Genomic DNA, 21,137 nt, shown 5'->3' with positions numbered 1-21,137 from the left:
TGGTCCCTATATATAGCATTAGCTTAGTAAATAGTATTAATCTAGGGTTATATAAGGTTTTCTATTATAATGCTAATTTCTTTTATAAAAGAAGGGGTTAGGGGTAGTATTTTAGGCTAGATAAGCCGTCTACTCTATATATTAAGCTATAAGCCTAAATAGGCTAGCTATTTTCTTCTTAAGATTATATTATAGCTTCTAAGGTCCGTAATAAGGAAGGGGATATTATATTACCTTTATCTATTAACATAAGGGTAAATCCGTATAATAGTTATAATAGGTGGCACTATTTGTCCGTTATACCTATAAATAGGAAGTAGCTTAGGGAGTTCTTTAAGGGGTGCATTTAAAAAGTTAGCTAGCTTTATAACGCACTAAGTATTTATTTTAAAGTTAGCTAAAGCGGAGGTTAAAACTTAATATCTATTACAGAATAAAGTATAAGGGATAGTGCAGCTTCCTCCGCTAATTAGATAACCTAGATTAATATATAATATATTAATCCCTTTTAACCCTAGAGAGAAGTCTTTTTTTAAGGTTTCTTTTTTCTAACTTTATACTATCCTTCTAGATTAATAGAACTTTATCCCTTTTTATATTTATTAGGCAGTCTTTTATAATATAGCCCTTCTAGCTATATAAAAAGTAGGCGCCTTAATTACTAAGAGCCTATATATAGGGGCTACTATATATAGGCTAAGTATTTGCCAGACCTACGGTAGAACTAGCTGCACGGCTAGCTGCTAAATTAGTAGTAGGCTATATAGCTAGTACTATGGGAGTTACTAATCGTGCTAGGGCACTATAGGCTGTTCTTATATTGCTTATAGTCTAATTTAGAGGGTTTTTAGCTTTATACTATTTAGTACGTGCCTTAATTTAATAGAGGCCTTAGCTAATAGCTAAGCAATAATCCATAAGTTCCTTTAGCGTCTATATAGTAGTAAAAACTAGTAGTATAGCCCGCTATAGGCCTAGGGTAAGCTTATTAAATAGGTCTAGTATTAAATCTTTCTAGGGAATTTGGGCCTGGCCTGCTAAGTATAAAAAGTAGGTCTAAAAGGCTAAAAAGGTCACTGTTATTTTTATATTTAGGCCTTTATAATTAAGGCGGGCGTTTTATACCTTAAAGGGGTCCTTATAAATAAAAGATAAATAGTTAATTATTTCTTCTTTAGAGGTAAAAGGGTTTACTAAGTCCTCGGTATATTTTAGGCATAGGTACATTTAGGCGTCCCTACTAATTCGGCTAAAGATATAGGCCATTTAGGCCCAAGAGGTAGGAAAGTAGTTAGTATTAACTTTAAGCTTATCCCGTAGTTGGAGCTTCTAGTTATTAATATAGGGTCTATTCCATCTATAAGTAATAGGGGGTCCACAACCTTCACGGATCGTAATAGTGCTATATAGAGCTTAATAGGTCCGCTAAGGCACTAAGATAGGGCCTTAAGGACCGTAGTAAGTCTTTAGGTATTTAATAATTCGTTACTAAATGCGGAAGTAAGGGTATCTTTAGCTTTAAGCAGCTCTCGTAATTATTTAATCTTAGTATTAGCTACTACTAGCTCTACCTAGGTGTTTAAGATATTAACTGTTTTATTATCTAATGTATTTAAAGGTCCTATAGCTACTTTACTAGCTGCTGTGTTTCTTAACATAGTAGTAGGGGTATTAGATAATTTTGGATAAACTCTTTAGGGGTTCTAGTCTGTGCTTATCCTATTCTTAAAATTCGTATTCTTTTTATATTTTTTAGTTCTTATTCTAGTCCTTATCCTTCGATATATTTAAGTTCCTTTTTAGGAAGAAAGGGTAGATAAGCTTTAGATAATATTAGCGACTTAGTTAATTAAGACATAAGTATAGTAAGGGAGACGCGTAAGCCTTTATAATTGGATTATCTATAAACGAGAATCTAAAGCTAGAGAAAAGAAAGGAGAGGAAGAGTAGCACCGCTTAATATTCTATAAGGTCTTTGCGTCACGTGACCGCAATATATAGCAATCTGTGGTAACTTGCCAATATAGAGGGCTGTAAAGTTCTACCAAGTTCTGCTAATGCCGTAATATTATATCCCTAAGGATTATATAGGTAGGCTTAGAATAGCAGTATAGTAGCTATATACTATAAAAGGGTACTAATAGTAGTGGTTTTTAAGATCTTACTATCCTGTATAATATAACGGGACTAGCCTAGTTATAGTAGGAATGTCTTAGTGAAATACTTAATAGATAAATTCCAACGCTTTGACCGAATTCTACTAAAGTCCGTCGAAGACCGCGTGCGCATATACGCACGCAGTAACTACTAAGCCCCTAACTATTTAATTATATAATTCTCTTATTATTCCTTTCTCTTCTTTACGCAATGTCTTGTTCTTAGCGAGAGCTATATACCCTTAGATTTAGATAGAATTTATATTATTCCTTTAAATCTTCCCTAAAGTCTCTTCGCACCCTTATATTACGTTATATTAAAACAACTACTATTAAAATAGCAAACGAACTTAAACCCTCTACGTTAACTATAAGTATTATAGCCCTAGTTAGGGAATAGTTAACTATAATACAACAATCCTTTATAGATGCTTTAGCCTAATAGCGAGCGATATTAGAAGCTTAATACTAGTAATTAATAGGAGCAATCTATAAAGAACTCCGTAACCTTAAAGCACTTATATTAGAGACCCTAATAATAATACCTATAATTAAAATTAAAATAACTATATATAAACCCGACATATTAAATATAAACCCTAAACTAGTAACGGCAGCTTAACCTATACCTATAACAAACCTAATACCTATTATAAAATCTAAAAAGCTCCCTAACCCTCTAATATTTAATAGAAATTAAAATAACCTACGTCCCTTTATAACTAAGCTCTATCTTAAACTTTTAATAAACTATAACTAATACCCTACTAAAGCTAGCAAGATTAGCTATAAAATGTCTTATTTAAGTAAAGATACTATATAAACTATAGACACATTCTTCCGTAACGGCACCTTTATTAATTTTAAAATTTTTATCTCTCTATTAAAATAAATGTATAATAATGCCAGCCGCGAATATATAGCTATTACTAAACTTAAAAACCTATAATAACGGAACTAAGACTTTACCAGCTTTTTTTTAGAATTTTTAGGCCTTATTAGTAAACTAGATTAGAATAAAGCTACTAGAGTTACTGCTCTCCATTACGCTATTTTAGATAAAATTAAAGTATAATTAATAGGCAGAGAACTGCTAAAAAAACTTACCTAAATTTGCTATAATGTATTAATAAATTAATAAGGACCTTTAATATAATAAATAGACTTATTCCCTAAAGCTAGCTATATCTTATGTTTAAAACTCTACGAACCTAGTATATACTCTAAAGCGCGATCCGTCTCTAAAATTAAAAGGCTCCATATATAACCCCATAGACCTTAATACTACTTAATCCTATATACCCTTAGAAACCAATAAATAAAAAATATAAGCTGTAAATAGAGAATGCTTTAAATATAGTAAAAAGGGATATATTTAAAGAAATTGCTAAACTTACCCTTTTAAAAAGATCCAATGTAGTTCCTCTTGGTCTTTAAATTGTACTTATTTTATAAATTATACTTAGTTGCCATAAAGCGTCTTACCTTTAGTTAATTTAGAAAACGAATCGTCTTAGGGCTAAGTTGCGCCTTAAAATAACAAGTGGAAGAGTATAAGTATCTAGGCTCTTCTAGCGCTAATATATAATATAACTCCCTTAATATACTCGGCGAAATTTAAATACTTAAAAAATAAAAGGAAGTATAAATTCTTATAAATAGCGGAGCTACTAGTATAGGCTTTATTAATACGAACTACGCGAAAACTTAATACTTAAATTTAAAGAAACTTAATAAGCCCTAAGGCTTTAATAGTAAGCCTTTAATATATAGCGAACTAACGTACTATACTCTTATAAAGATACGGATAGGCAAATACCTTAAATACATTTCCTTATTTATAATACCCTTAAAGTATTATAAGATAATACTTAGATACGGATAGCTAAAACAATATAACTCTTTAATTAGCTAGGTTAAAAAAAATACTAAAATTCTATATAACCTACTGCTAAAGTTATTATTTAAAATACTACTTACCCTATAAATATGTATATAACTATTTAAATATAATATAATATAAATTACCCTTATTACGAACCTTAAACTAATATAATAAAGTTATAACTATTAATTATGGTAAAGAATGCGAAGATAATATATTAAAACCCCTTAAAATTTATATAGTATAAGCCATACCCTTTTATTTATTAGTAAAAAAACAAGACTATAAGATCTTTACTATAACACTAAAAGATATTAAAAAGGTATTGGAACTAAAGCAATATATTAACCCCTAACCTCTTATACCTAAAGAATATTATAATCTAATTAATACGTTTAAGAAACGATTTATAAACTAACTACCCCTATATTAAGACGAGTACGATTTTAAGATAGAACTTAAACCTAGTATAACGCNAAANTTNGGCCCNTTATACGGTATATNNNNAGAAGAGCTGCTNNTAATNTAATAATACCTTAAAGAGCACCTAGAGAAAGGATTTATTCGCCCTAGTTAATTACTATTCGCCTTATTTATACTATTGTTAAGAAACCTAAAGGAGGCTTAAGGTTCTATATTAATTATTAAACCTTAAATATAATTATAATTTAAAACCAATATCCGATTCCTTTACTTTAAGAAACGCTTAACTACTTAGTAAAAGTATAATACTTTATAAAGCTTAATATAGTTGCTACCTATTAATTAAATCTATGTTTATAAAGGAGATAAAAAGTATATAGCTTTCTATATATAATAGGGACTTTTTAAATACCTAGTAATGCTATTTGGTATAAAGAACGGTCCTAGTATATTTTAGTAATACGTTAATAATACGCTTCGCGAATTCCTTAATATATTTATTACTATATATATTAATAATATCTTAATCTATTTATCTTCGCTTTTTAAGTATTAAAAGTATATCTAAATAGTCCTTAAACGCCTATAAGACGCGGGCTTATAATGCGATATTAAGAAATATAAGTTTTATACGTCCGAAGTTATGTACTTAGGCCTAATTATATCCTGCAACGGAATTAAAATAGACCCTAAGAAAATTGCTATAATTATAAACTAGAAAAGTCCTAGTAGTGTATAAAATATTTAAGGATTTCTAGGATTTGTAAATTTCTACTATTAATTTATTAATTACTTTTTAAAAATTATTTAGCTATTAGTAAACTTAATAAGGAAGAATATAAGATTTAAATAGACTACTAAATATAAATAAGCTTTTAATAACCTAAAATATTATTTTATAATTGCTTTAATTCTTACCTACTTTAATCTAAACCTTAAATATATTATTAAAACAAACTTATCTAATTATATACTAGGAGGAGTATTATTATAATATAATAAGAACGGCGAGCTATGCCTAGTAGCCTTTCTCTTCCGGAAACTTACCCCTATTAAATTAAACTATAAGATATATAATAAGGAACTACTTATAATTATTAAATGCTTTAAATAATGGCGTTTAGAACTTAAAGAATTATTATTCCTAATACGCGTATTAACAGACTATAAAAACCTATAGTACTTTATAACTATAAAGCAATTAATATAGCGCTAAATTCGTTAGGCTAAATACCTCTTATAATTTAACTTTAAGATTACGTACTAACCTAGCAAACTTAATTAGAAGCCTAACTTATTAATATAATAATTATAGAACTTATCTATAAACGCCTCTAACGAATAGATTATAAATTAATTACGAATTCTACTGCCCCTTAAACACTTTAAGAAACTACGCCCTATATTTCTAAACGCGGAGCTTAATAGGGATAAATTGGAAATTAATAAGTAGGATATAGAAATTAATAAATTAATAGAGCATAAATATAAGAATAACCTTTAGATAGCAGATATAATAAAAGCGATTTAAATAGGGAAACGGCAATATAAGGATATTATACTTACTAAATGCGAAATCTGTAATAATTAGTTATACTATTAATAGAAGATAGTAGTCCTAAATTCTAAACCCTTACGATTTAAGATACTCGAATTTATATACAATTCCCCTATAGTAGGGCACCCTAGCTATATAAAGACCTATGAAATTATCTAATATGTATATTACTAGCCTATTGTTATAAGACACCCCCATAATACCTTACATACGTTTACCTATTTCCACCAACTTAGTAATTAGAGACTAACCGCGAAATAGTAATCTAATGGCAATCTAATAGCAATCTAACGGCAATCTACGGCATTCTACTATATTCTACTAAGTTTTACCAAATTCTGTTAAGTTCTGCTAGGACTATAACCTAAACCCTATTCTGCCCTATATATATTAACTAAGCAACTAAGTTAATAATATATGCCCTTTCTTCGAATTTTCCTACCCTCTTTCCTTACACAACGTCTTGGCTTTCTTATATAGTTTATGTATATAGCTTAATAATATCTACCTTGTTATATATTATTATCGCTTATACTTACTTTGTGACACTATATTGCGTTAACTACTATTAATATATAGAACAAACCCAAAGCTTCTATAACGGCCGCTAGTATTATATCCGCACTCTAAGAACAATTAGTAGAGATATAGAAGTCTTTTATAAACGCCCTTACACAGAACCAAGCTACTTTAAATTAACGATAAGCTAAATAAGAAGCTTAATACCAATAATTAATTAAGGACCTCTAAGAAGAAATCTGCACCCTTAAGATACCTACGCTAGGGTCCTAAGACCAAACACTATTTTTAGAGATAAATACGCGGAACAAGAGTCCTAAACCCATAGTAGTTATCTACCTTAAACTAACTACTATGCCAAAACAATCCGAACAACTGCTAGATCCCCTAGTATTTACTAATAAACAACGAAAACTTTAATTATTCCTAAGCTAGCTTAAAAATAAGCTAATTAATAACGCTAACTGTTACCTAACCAAAGCTAACCAACTCTATTACGCCCTAAGTTGACTAGAAGAAGAGGTAGCTAACTTTATTAAATCTCTTTAGCTAAACTTAGTATAAAGCCTAGTTGTACTTCTTAAAGCCTTATACAGTAACCTAAACTACTAAGCTACTGCTTAAAGAAAAATAAACTATATAGCTTAAGGAACGAAAAGTTTCCTAGTATACTTCTCCAAATTTAACCGTTACGTAAGGGAAATAGGCTAGAACAACTCCGCACTAATTAATAGCCTCATTAAATCTCTAAGCCCTAAACTAAAAACCTCCCTAATAGGCGTAGACCTACTAGGAGCCCTTAATGCCTATATAAACGTTGTTAATAAACGGTATAATAATATACTACGCCTAATGCTAAAACACGCTTCTTAATACAATACAACAGCCCCGCGAATATCCACTAAGTTATTATCTTAGCCTAAGTACCCTAATGCTATAGATATTAATACTAGAACCCTAAAGTACGCCCTACTAAGGTCCCCTAAATAAGAAAGACGTATTAAGCTAGGCCTCTGCTTTAAGTGCGGAAGTAAGGACTATATCTTAAAATACTATCTCGTCCCCTTACCTACGTCCCAAAACAACTTGTAAACGGCTAACACTAGCAGCCGTTTACCGTATTAATTTACCGGTTACTATCCCCAATCTTTACCTAGTTCCAGCCCTATATTTAGTAAGCACTATTTATAAGGGCGAAGCTATAACCGACGTCCTATAGGAACCCCTTCTCGCTCGCTACTAAAAGGCACGTTTTGGAGTTAAGTCGCTCTCTAGGACAGCTCTGCCTTAGGGTCTCATTAAATACTTTAAATATCACAAACTCTAACTCTTAAAATTGTAGTATAACTATTAACTATTATCTTTAGTAGAACGATTAATGGGCTAATACTTAAGTCCTAATTAATATAGGAGCTAGTGGTATAGGATTTATTAACAAGATCTTTACGTAAGATAATAGTTTTACCTTAATCCCCCTTAACCGGCATATTAATATATTTGGATTTAATGGTAAACATATAGTCTTAGGCTAAATTATCTATATAGTATACCTAAGACTCTAATACCTAAACCACAAAGAACTAATTAGGCTTTTTATTACTACACTAGGTTACCTAGTAATCCTTAAATAACCCTAGATAAAGCTATATAAGGTAACTATTAATTAGGACAACCTTAAACTTCTATTTACCGCCTCCTATTATAAGCAGAAGTGCCTTATAACTTACTACTCTAACCCTAAACTAAAATTTAGGAAATCCACTAAGATCCACTAGCTTAAGATTTCTACTAATATCTACTCCGCGCCTAAGGAATCCACTAGATTTTACTAACACGAGAATTCTACCGACATCTACTAAGGATCCGAAAATTCCACTAAATTCTATAAGTTATTACTAAGCACCGCACCATCCTAAACTAAGTAAAAGCTTAAGCTTAGTACACGAAACTACTAGAAGGACTAGTCCCCTATAATAAAAAGAATACTTAAAGAACCTAAACCTAAATCTAATACTAACTCCATACCTAATACTAAACCTAAACCCAAATAAGAAACTATGGGCGATCTAAGCAAGCTTAGCACCCTAGATATCCGTATAATTAGAGCTATTCCATTAGTATAACTTGCTAAGAAACCTAAATATACAATCTTCGCTATCACTATAGCTGATATTAAGAAGGCCTTAGCACTAAAAAAGTATACTAACCCTACCACGAAGGTACTAGTAGAGTGTTATTACCGTCTAGATGTATTTTTTATAAAAAGAAGCCGATAAGCTACTAGAGCACCAACTATACGACAATAAATTAATTATACTTAAAGAAGGAAAGCAGCCCGGATTTAGACCCTTATACGAAATATCATAAAACGAACTCTAAGTGCTATAAAAGTATTTAGACGAGAACCTAAGTAAAGGATTTATTAGAGTAAGCTTGTCGCCTATAGCCGTACTAGTAATATTTATTAAGAAACCTAGCGGTAGTCTACGCTTCTATATAAACTACCAAGCTCTTAACGCTATTACCGTTAAGAACTAATATCTAATCCCGTTAATATAGGAGATACTAAATTAACTAAGTAAGGCGCGCTACTATACAAAGCTTAATATTATCTCTACATTTAACCGCCTCCGTATAGCAAAAGGAGATAAATAGCTTACTGCATTTTGTACTTGGTATAGATTATTTAAATACTTAATAACGCTATTTGGCCTCGCAAATGCTCTAAGCTCGTTTTAATATTACGTAAATAATACCCTACGTTCTTACCTAGATATCTTCTATACTGCTTATATTAACAATATCCTAATATATAGTAATAACCTAACTAAATATCAGAAATACGTTAACCTTATCCTATAAGCTCTATAAGGAGCTAGTCTATAATTGGATATAGATAAATTCAAATTTTATAAAATAGAAGTCCTATACCTTAGGCTTCTTATTTCTATAATCGGTATATAAATAGACCTAAAGAAAGTCAAAGTAATTATAAACTGGCAAGAACCTAAGAACGTTAAGGATGTAAGAGCTTTTATAGGATTTGCCAATTTCTACTAACGGTTTATTAATAACTTCTCCGCCCTAGTTTTACCCCTTATAGCTTTAACCTAAAAGGATAAAGCCTTTATCTTTAATAAGGAATATAAGAAGGCCTTTACTTATCTAAAGGTTATATTTACTACCGCGCCCGTATTTTAGCACTTTAACCTAAACCGAATAAGTATTATAGAAGCTGACTTATCTAACTATATCACTAGAGGCATTCTGTCTTAATATAACGAAGATAAAGTATTACACCCTATAGTATACTACTTAAAATAACTAAGTCTAGCCGAGTATAATTATAAGATCTACGATATGGAGTTACTGGCTATTATTAGATATTTTAAATAATGGTGACCCAAACTGGAAGGCGCCGGATTTTTAATTAAGGTCCTTAGCGACCATAAGAATCTATAGTACTTTATAACTAAGCTATTATTAGGCCCGCTAGTTAGAATATCTATCCTGTTTTTAATTCTTAATTATATACCGCCTAGGCGTTTAAGGTTAGAAGCCTAATGCTCTAACCTAATGTTTATAAGACGCGCCAGTATTAAAAGAAGCGCGCTCTTACCGAAACCAGACCCTACTTCGTCCTAAACTATTTAACCCTCCTACTAAAGCCCTTACGGTATACGTCCTTAAAATAACTAATTAATTAATTAAATAGATTATAGTTAATAAATACCTAAATAACGAGTTTATCTAAGAGATAATTAAGCTAATTCACGATGGCGTTAGACGCTTTAAGAAGATCTCTCTAAGTAAATATAAAGCTTACGGAAACCGCTTATATTGCTAGAACCGTCTAGTTATCCCTAATTACAATAAACTTAAGCTTAAGCTTCTTAAACACGTATATAACCTACTAGTAGCCGGCCACCTAGGCTAAGGAAAAACTCTAGAGCTACTCTAACGGGAGTACTACTGGCTAAATATATATAATGTAATATAAAGGTATATCTCTAGCTGCCATATCTGCTAACGAGCTAAAGCTTTGCATAAGACGTATAATGGCCTTTTAAAGCCACTACCTATTCTAGACCGAAGATAGATGGATATCTTAATTAACTTTATTATTAATCTCCCTATAAGTAAAGGCTATATAAATATTATGGTAGTTATAGACCAACTGTCTAAAATGAGATACTTAATTGCCTGCCCCAATATGTTAATACCTGCCGTTACTTAACTATTCCTAAACTATATATAGAAACTCCACGGACTCCCCAAAACGATTATCTCCAATAGAGGCAGCTAGTTTATCTCTATATTTTAGAAAGAACTAACTACCCGACTCTATATTAAAGCACTGCTGTCTATAGTATACTACCTAGAAACGGATGGTTAAACAAAACGTGTAAATACTATAATGGAATAGTATATTTAGATATATATATTGTACTTATAAGATAACTAGATTAACTGGCTTATATTTACCAAGTTTACTATAAATAATTCCGTCTTAGAAACTATAAAGGTCTCCTCGTTCCTAGCTAACTACAGCTAGTATTTATAAATAGGTAGTAAATAAATTTATAAAGAAGATAGAAAAACTATAACAGTTTCTTACTAATGAAATAATATAGGCTTAATCTATCTATAAAGCCGCAGCGAATAAGAAATAAACCCTAGTACTAGCTTACTAAATTAGTAACTTTATTTAGCTAGATATAAAGAATTTAAATATAAAACGACCTGCTAAGAAGTTTAATTAGAAGAACGCTGGCCCTTATAAGGTTAAGAAGGTTATTTCCTCCTACGCCTATTAACTAAAGCTCCCTAATACGGTTAAAATCCACCCTATATTCTATATATTAGTCCTCTACCCTACTACTTCCGCATTAGACGTCCTACCCGGATAGATATAAGACCCTCCCCTACTAGTTAAAGTAAATAGTAAGAACGAGTACTTTATTAAAAGAATTAATAATATTAAGTATAATAAACGGAAATGCTAATATATATATCTTATAAAATAGAGAGGCTTTACTAAGTCCTTATAGGAACCCATTAACTCTATAGGACTTATATAAGCCGTAGAAGACTTTTACAAACTCCACCCAGAACTACTATAGCCCCATCTCGCAGAAGCTCGAGTTTAAAGGCGGGGTACTGTTATGGGATACCCCCGTAACACCTTATACACGTCTACCTATTTCTACTAACTTAGCAATTAGAGACTAACCGCGAAATGGCAATTTAACAGCAATCTAATAGCAATCTAACGGCAATCTACGGCATTCTGCTATATTCTGCCAAGTTCTACTAAATTCTATTAAGTTTTACTAGGACTACGACCTAAACCCTATTCTGCCCTATATACGTGTTAATTAAGCAACTAAGTTAACAATATATACCCTTTCTTCCCATTTTCCTACCCTCTTTTCTTACGTAACGTCTTGACTTCCTTATATAGTTTATATATATAGCTTTATAATATCTACCTTGCTATATATTATTATCGCTTATACTTACTCCATAACACCTATAATATACAACTATATATAAAAATATATTTAAGTATATAGAATATACGTACGTAGGAAGACCTCTTATATAAAGAAGTAAGAAGTACTTTAACCATTACCAATTCTAATATAAAGATGGCAAGATATCTTAATTAACTTTATAGTTAACCTGCTTAATAGTAAAAGGTTTATAAATATTATAGTAGTTATTAACTATCTTATAAAAATGCGATATATAATTCCTATAGACTTAATTAATATAATATTAGTAGCCGAATATTTTATTAAATACGTTTTTAAGCTACATAGACTTTTTAATTTAATAATATCTGACCGCGAAAGCTAGTTTATTTTAGACTTCTAGTAAGCCCTATATAAATAATTAAGTATATAAATATAACTCTTAACTATATTCTATCCTAAGATAGACAGTTAAACTAAAATTGCGAACATAATTATAGAATAATACCTATAAATATACTACTTCTACCTATAAGACAACTAGAAAAAGTAGCTACCTTTAGCTAAGTTTATTGCAAATAATATAAGAAATAAATTAATAGGTATAACGCCGTTTTATGCAATCTACGGATAAAACCCTTAACTTAGATTTAAACTATAACCTAAAATTAATATAATAGGACTTATAATTAAGAGGATTTAACTAATTAATGTATATAACTTCGCTAATTAAATAAATTAGTTAACGGAACTATTATAAAGTAAATTAGCATATACTTAAATAGTATAGGAATAGCATATAAATAAAGGACGAGCTTCCGCGTGGGACTTTAAGGAAGGTAATATAGTTTACCTAAATATATAAAACCTAAAGACTTAATAACCCTTAAAGAAACTTAATTAGAAGTTTATAAGCCTATACTAAATTAAGAAGAAATTAAGCCTATACGCTTATAAGCTTAAACTATTAACTAAGATAAAAATATATCTAACGTTTTATATAAACTTACTATAACCTTTAAAGGGTAAATCTATAACTCGTAAAGTGCCGCCGCTACCTCCTATAATCACCAATAACGGTAACAGTTCTTACTTTATTAACTTAATTAACGATATATAATAGAAAATATAATTTAAATAATTTAAACTCCTTATTAAGTAGGAAGAATATAAAATATAAACTTAGGAAACCTATAACCAGATTAAGACTAACGCGCCTTCCCTAGTAAAAGAATTTTATAAAGACTATCCTTTACGGCCTACTTTAGCTAAATAGATATAATATAAAGGTAAATAACTACTACTTAATATAATAGTAGGAAGCTTAAAATTAAAAGAACTTAAAATACGTTATAACGTTTATAATATAATTATATAATATATAAAATATTAAGGAACTTTAACTGCTGGTTAAAGTTATCTAATTAGTTAGATCTGCCTTGCTAAGACCTACTATAAAGATATTAGTTCTACTTACCGCCTTAACTAAGCTAATAGCAATTTTCTATCCCGGGAATAGAAAATCCTAATTAGACTATTTAACGATAAAATTGGTAAAACTCTATACCGCTACCTAACGCGAAAATATAACACGTAATAAGTTATAAGTCTTAACTAAAATTAAATTATTTAGACCTTTAGCCAAAATGGGGGATACTATAACGGGACTAGCCTAGTTATAGTAGGAATATCTCGGTAAAATACTTAATAGATAAATCTTAACGCTTTAACCAAATTCTACTAAATTAATTAAATTTTACTAAAGTCTGTTAAAGACCGCGTGCGTATATACACACATATTGACCACTAAGCCTCTAACTATTTAATTATATAATTCTCTTATTATTTCTTTCTCTTCTTTACGCAACGTCTTGTTCTTAGCGAGAGCTATATACCCTTAGATTTAGATAGAATTTATATTATTCCTTTAAATCTTCCCTAAAGTCTCTTCGCGCCCTTATAATAAAAACTTTTTACTACTGCCTAAATATCTTCACGACCACTATCTTCTAACCGTACGCTGTGCGACGTCTTTATATTAGCTCTCCTAAAGACTAACAAGTTCGTAGGCTAAGTTACCACGTATAGGCATAGAGTCCGATTTCGATAGCTCTAAAAGAGTATTACTAGCGAAATGTATACGAAATAATACGTGGGTATTTAGCTAGTTGCTATACTTACTAACAAGTAAAAGCTTTATATAAGATATATAATAGTCCTTTAAAGCTACTACCTGCCCTAGACTAAAGATAGAAGAATACTTTAGTTAACTTTATTATTAAACCCCTTATAAATAAAGACTATAAGAATATTATAATAGTTATAGATCGACTATTTAAAATAAGACACTTAATCCCCTACCTAAATATATCAATACCTACTATTGCCTAATTATTTCTAGATTATATATAGGAACTCTATAGGCTCTCTAAAATAATTATCTCTAATAATTAAAGGCTGCTAGTTTATCTTTATATCTAAAAAGAATTAACTACCTAACTTTATATTAAAGTGTTTGTCACGGGACGAGGTTAGAAGGCTTTGTAAACGTCGTAGTATTGACTATAGTATACGATAGGATATTGCATAAAGGTGCAAAGAGGTGCGAAGGGACTAGTACTTTATATACTGTGTGGTGCCAAGGCTCGCTAAGGGCCGTCAGGCCGGAATCCGTAATAGTGTTATCATCTACTATATATAATCTATAAATAGATTATTAAACGGAATATGTAAATACTATAATAGAATAGTATATTTAGATATATAAATATATTATCCCTATAGGACAACTAGATTAACTAGTTTATATTTATTAAGTTTAATATAAGTAAGTCCGTTTTAGAAACTATAAGATTCTCTCTATTCTTAGCTAACTGCAATTAGTATCCTTAAATAGGTTTTAACCCTCTAAATAATACCCCTTACTCTATTAATTATACTCTATAAATAATAAAAGTAGATAAATTAATAAAGAAGATAGAGAAACTATAGCAGTTCTTTACTAATAAGATAATATAGGCTTAATCTATCTATAAAGCAGTAGTAAATAATAATTAAACTCTAGTACTAGCCTATTAAGTTAGCAATTTATTTAGTTAAATATAAGAAATCTAAATATAAACTAACCTATTAAGAAACTTGACTAGAAGAAAGCTAGCCCCTATCCCTTACACTAATAATAATGTCCTATAAATTGTGGCCCGTGCGCACCAATTACATAAGGGCGGTAAGTCGTTCTGCCGCATTACTAGAACTCTTAAATAAAGTTACAAATATATTAAAATATTGGTGTATATTGTATATAGAGACTTATTCTTTAGAGTTAAGTTAATCTACGTGCTCCTGCTAATACGGGCCGTTTTTACATAGTGGTATTTAATAGAGTCTACACCCGTACGTCGTTCTTGGCGCCCTTTAAGGTCTCTTAAAGTCCTTACTATCACGCGATCTTTTTATTATATTTACTAAAAGTTTGTATAGAGGCTTTCTATTTAAAAGCTTCTTTATATAGCTTTTCCTTTTTACCGCTAAGTATATAGAGCAAGCCTTCTGCTTCTGATTAATCTTAACTGCTTTATATCTATAATATATTACTAGGTACTACTATATATCCTCTATAAAGACCTACGTATAATCGGCTCGAGCTTAAGAGGCAGAGTGTTTAAGTAGAGAGTTAATAAGAGCTTTATGGAAAGCTTTATAGCTAGCGCGGTGCACCTAGCCGCGGGTATATATAGAGGATAATTTATAGGCGTTGGTAATAGTTATATTAAGGAGGAAGTAGAAGAAAGGCTTTTAGGTGCGGCGGTAGATCCTAAGTGAGGTGTAATAGGATCTTATTTGGTTGGTAGTATTAACGCCTTTTATAAAGCGATTGTATATATTAATAAACTCTGGTATTAGTAACCACTTCCTAGCTATATCTTTAAATACTTTACGAGTCTATTAGGCGCCACTAGAGGTAGTAGTAGGTTATTATTGCTTATATTTAATAAAGTTCAAACCTATAATATATAACGTTATTAACCGCAAAGCCTTAAAGTTAAATTTAAGTATAAACCGTTACTAATAGTACTTATAAATAAGACTATATTAGCGTCCTTTTAGGTAAACTCTATAACTGTTCCGTCTTTAGAAAGCCTTTTATATAATATGCCCCATTTAATCTAGCTCTAGTATATTAATTTAAGCTTAATAAGCTGTCGGTTAATTTGCCTAATCGGTAATTAACCTTTCGGCTCCTCCAGTGTCTTTCCCTGCCCCTTTTTTACCTTATCTAGTTTCTTACGCTTTATTTTAGTTGTTTATACCGTTCTTATACCCCTAATTCTAAGCTTCTAAAGTCGCTAAAGTAGTTTAATAGAGGTAAAGAGGTTATCTAGCTAGACGGTATGTATATTTAGCTAATAGAGACGCTAGTCCGTCTCCAGATCTTCCTAAGTTAAAAAATCCATTACTACTGCTTGTGTCTTTAAAAAGCCTTCCTTTGTCTAAAACTTATCTAGATCTACTGGCCCTTTATTATTACCTTTTATATAAAACATCTAATTAATAATATAGCCTCGGTTGCCTAATAGCTATATCCTAAAACCCTCTAGTATAGGCTTTGTTAGTATATTTATAATCTTAAAATCGCGACCGGTAAAGCGTTTAATTATCTTATTAACGGTAAGGTGGATTCTAGGCTTATAGTACTTAATTAAGGCAAGGCGAAGTTCCTTACTAAGTTCCTTAATTCTCTTAAATATATTCTAGAAGGCTTTATTGTCTTTAGACCTTAGCTTAGTGCAGTAGAAGTAGCGATTAAGTTGCTGCCATCGATTTACTAAAATATAGTTTTAAAGGGTATGCATCGTTCTATAGCTAAAGTTCTTATACTAATAGTCCTTAATGGAGCTTTCTGTGTGTAGGCCTATATAAATTAGCACTGCTAAATATATATACAGCTCCTGCCGCGATATAGGCTTTTACTTATAGGGGAAGTCCTTATCCTTAGGAGGTGGATGGAGCTTTGCGTTCTTATTTATATGCTCTATAAGCTGGTTAATTAATTTGTCCGTCTAAAATAGCTTAAACAGCTGCCAATGATTCTTATTATTGATATTATCTGGAAGATTTAGCTCGCTATATTCGTTTTCGTTATATATAGGAAGAGAATTAAAAGGAGGTAGTGCTTCGGGCTCTGGCGGTAGCTTTTTTATAACTCGATTTTTGGGAACAATATATTAAGTAGGCTGCATAAGATCTATATCGTTAGATATACAGTTGCGCACCATTTTGGTGGTGTATTTAATTAATAAAGTTATCTATTTACTATACAACGCGTAAGAAAGTTAATGTTCTTAACTGCGTATACGGGCCACATTTTATAGGACCCTATTAGTGCAAGGGATAAAATTAAAAAGGTTATCTCCCCTTACGCCTACTAACTAAAGCTTTCTAATATAGTTAAAATCTACCCTATATACTATATATTAGTCCTCTACTCTACTATCCTAATAACGGATACCCTACCTAGATAGATTTAAGACCTTCTTCTACTAGTTAAGCAGATAGTAAGGAGTAGTACTTTATTAAAAGAATTAATAATATTAAGTATAATAAACGGAATCGCTTATATATATATCTTACTAAATATAGAGGTTATACTAAGCCCTTATAGAAACCAATTAATTCTATAAGACTTATATAAGCCTTAAAAGACTTTTATACATCCTATTTAGAACTACTATAACCCTGTTTTATAGGAGCTTTGAATTTAAAAGAGGGGGTACTATTATAGGGCAACCTTATAACACTTTATATATACTACCTATCTATCTATTTTTACCGTAATATCCGTAATGTTTATATTATCCGCAACTTCTGCCAAATTCTACTAGAACCGCTACCTAAATCCTATTTTACTCTATATATAATACAATACCTATTAACCTAGTAATTAAGTAAATAATATATACCCCTTTCTTATATTTTCTACTTTCTTTCCTTATGCAATGTTTTAACTTTATTACGTAGTTTATATATATAGCTTAATAATACCTACTTCGTTATATATTATTATCGGTTATACTTACTCCGTAATATACCTATTATTTTATAGTATTTATATTAGCCTTATTCCTTCCTACTTAAGTTTATAAATCTTGTTTAAGGTTTTAGCTCGCCTTATTTATTCTAGTTTATTATTTTCATTAATATATCCTTAACGTATTATAATAATGTAAGGGCGCGGAGAGACTTCGGGGAAGATTCGAAGGAACGATATAAATTCTATCTAAATCTAAGGGTATATAGTTCTCGCTAAGAACAAGACGTTGCGTAAAGAAGAGAAGGGAATAACAAGAGAATCATATAATTAAATAGTCAGGGGCTTAGTGGTCGATGCGTGCGCACGTGCGCACGCGGTCTTCGACGGACTTCGGTAGAATTCGATTGATCTGGCAGAATTTGGTCAAAGCGTCGGAATTCATCTGTCGAGTGTTTCACCGAGACATTCCTACTGTAACTGGGCTAGTCCCGTTACAAATAATTAGATATAAATATATATAAATTTCAACTATCTTCTAATCTTAGATCGTTATTTTTAATGCCTTAGCTATAGGAGAACTGCCGCCGTAATTAACGTTTATGGTAGGGGACTTTTATAGGAGAGCGTTACGCGCGACGATATAATAGTAAATTCAATTAAATAAAATAATCTTCTTCGTAAAGCTTGATTTAGTTATTCTAGCTATTAAGAATAGCTTTAGAGGTTATTGGTATTACTATAATCTGGCTTAAAGATAGAGTATATATGCTAAATTAACCCGCGCGCGCTTATATAAAATCCGGATCATATACTGGACCTTCTGACAAAGGTTGGCCCAAAACGGGTTAGTGCGAGGTTAAACCTCGGATGAAGGTCTGGGAACGAGATAAAAAATACGCTTAGCGTTCTTTTTTTTGGCAATCACAGTGCACATAGTCCGCGATGTGGTCTTTCTTTGGCCGTAAGCCCAGCACATCGACTTACAGCATTGAATCTAAAGAGGAAATGCACACTCCAAGCCGACGCCTAGAACCCGCTGCTTTTCTAGAAGGTGCTCCACGAACCAAATTCGAGACTCGAGACTGCAAAACCCTCGCATATCCCTCTTTAGGAGGTATCATCCTTGGATACTTCACTGGCATAGAGCTAGCATGGCTCGGCCTCTCACGTTTAGACGAAGCCAAGCGCTCCACGGATCCTCACGAAGAAGATGCATTCGCGTTCCAGATGCTCCGTCTGGGCGCACAGTGGTGGCCAGACTGGGAATTTTACTCAAAGCATCAGGAGAAGATGACTGAAATACCATACGGACATCATTTTCCACCCAACGTCTACACCGGATATCCATCTGTAGGTGGAGTTTGGGTTCTAAAGACAGCAGACAACAGGAAAAGATTACCTAGTGACCAAGAAGAGCAGCCGCATGACTGGGCAAAGATTATTATGACGTGCACAATGGACGACCGATGCGCTGTGTTGGAACGGTTTGGGGCAACGTTCTATGCGAACATAGAGGATTGTCCGGATGTACCAAAATCACTTGAGGAAGGCATTAGGATTGGTCGAAAATATAAAAGCTTGTTGAAAAAGATGGAAGATTATGCTCCTGGAGGTTATGTGGATAGGTGGCTTGACGGTTTATAAACATTCTTTTTTTTGTTTGTCGCTTCTTGTATAAGCTTGCTTAAAGATCCCAAATGTCCCCACCTATATTCCCCTTGACTCTATGCTGCTAGATTACAAGTATGGCCAATCGAGGCGCATCTAGCGCACCTACCTACCTGCACCCTCTCCAATGCAAACAAACTTTGCCCGAGCCGTATAGGACGTTCTTCTGTGACTTACCCCTTCGTGTGGCAAGAATTTATGCACTTTTCGTACAGCGTCCTGGCGCATCCGGTGGTTAGCGCCTTACTAGTGACGCCTCTCGGGCGGAGACCCTCATACAGATTAGTATGAGGTTCCCTGTCTTGGCAGCGAGCTTTATAACACCTTAATATTAAAAATATATAAAGCTTTTTAAAATTAATGATTGTGTGGTAGATTACCTATATACGAATATTTCTAAAGTTACAGTAGCCAAATAAGTGTTAAAATTAACGCTTAGCAATTAAACAAGTGTCTAAATGTTTCCTCTAAGCCCCTAACCCTCTAAGCTTTCTACTGTCCTCTACCACTTGGTAGGTCCTCCTTCTGCTTTAATTACTGCCTATAGGCGTGTAGGTATAGAAGTAACTAGGTTCTCAAAGTAGTAAGCCTCTAAGTTCTCCCATGCAGATTAAATTGCTGCCTATATTGCTTCCTTTAAGGTTAGGCGAGGCTTTTATTAAGCTATTTAAGCCTTTATCTAATCCTAAACACCCTTAATTAGGTTAAGATCTGGGCTATTTGCTGGCTACTTAAGTAACTTAATATCATCTTTTTAAAATTGGGTAATAGTGATATAAGCTTTATAGCAGGGAGCGTTATCTATTTATATAATTGTCAAAGTAGTTCCAAATTTATAATTAGGGAAATATATAGCGTACTTAATGTTATAGAAGTTATAGAACTCTTTAAGCTTTAGATAGATATAATTTAGAAAGCCTTAAGCAGGCCTTTTATCAATATTCAATATCAATATAAGACTGTATTGAAATTGATATTGAAACCAAATTTTATATTGAAATTTTACTGAATATTGAATCCAAATTACTTATATAAAGTCTCGGTATAGTAATATAGTTGTAGTCAAGCTCCGTACTGCTCTAGGCCTTAATAGAGCTCCAAAATACAGCTGCCCTCTCACCCCTACTCTCACCACTATCGTCAACTTCACGATCCTTGGCTTGGTGTAGTTGGCAGTAGCTTCTTAGGCTCTCCTTCTTAATTTGCCAAGACGTCAAAAGCTTCTTCTATTACGCTCGTTGCCACAAGCCCTCTCCCAGCCGTAATATTACTGAGCAACCAACTCGCCTAGTGTACTTAGTGCAGAGTTGCTCAACGCGTCGCCATCGCTAGAGTAAGTAAACTGATCCGAATTAAGCTTCGAAATAGCAGAGGTAGATATATTATCGTCGTCTGTTATATTAGTAGATAAAAAGGGCAT

At 31.9% G+C, this 21,137-nt stretch overlaps 1 protein-coding gene across 1 annotated transcript; it reads left to right on the top strand.

Annotated features, from left to right (window-relative positions):
• Positions 1-18,982: 18,982 nt before the first annotated feature.
• On the top strand, positions 18,983-19,866 carry K441DRAFT_669114 (uncharacterized protein). The gene has a single exon (XM_067650101.1). The coding sequence runs from the start codon at positions 18,992-18,994 to the stop codon at positions 19,691-19,693; it is 702 nt and encodes a 233-aa protein (XP_067498005.1). The 5' UTR covers positions 18,983-18,991; the 3' UTR covers positions 19,694-19,866.
• The last annotated feature ends 1,271 nt before the right edge of the window (positions 19,867-21,137 follow it).

Source organism: Cenococcum geophilum (genome assembly GCF_001692895.1).
Source record: "Cenococcum geophilum 1.58 unplaced genomic scaffold K441scaffold_67, whole genome shotgun sequence".
NCBI lineage: Eukaryota > Fungi > Ascomycota > Dothideomycetes > Gloniales > Gloniaceae > Cenococcum > Cenococcum geophilum.
The sequence above is the reverse complement of the archived record's forward strand: the minus strand, read 5'-3'. Positions and strand labels throughout refer to the sequence as shown.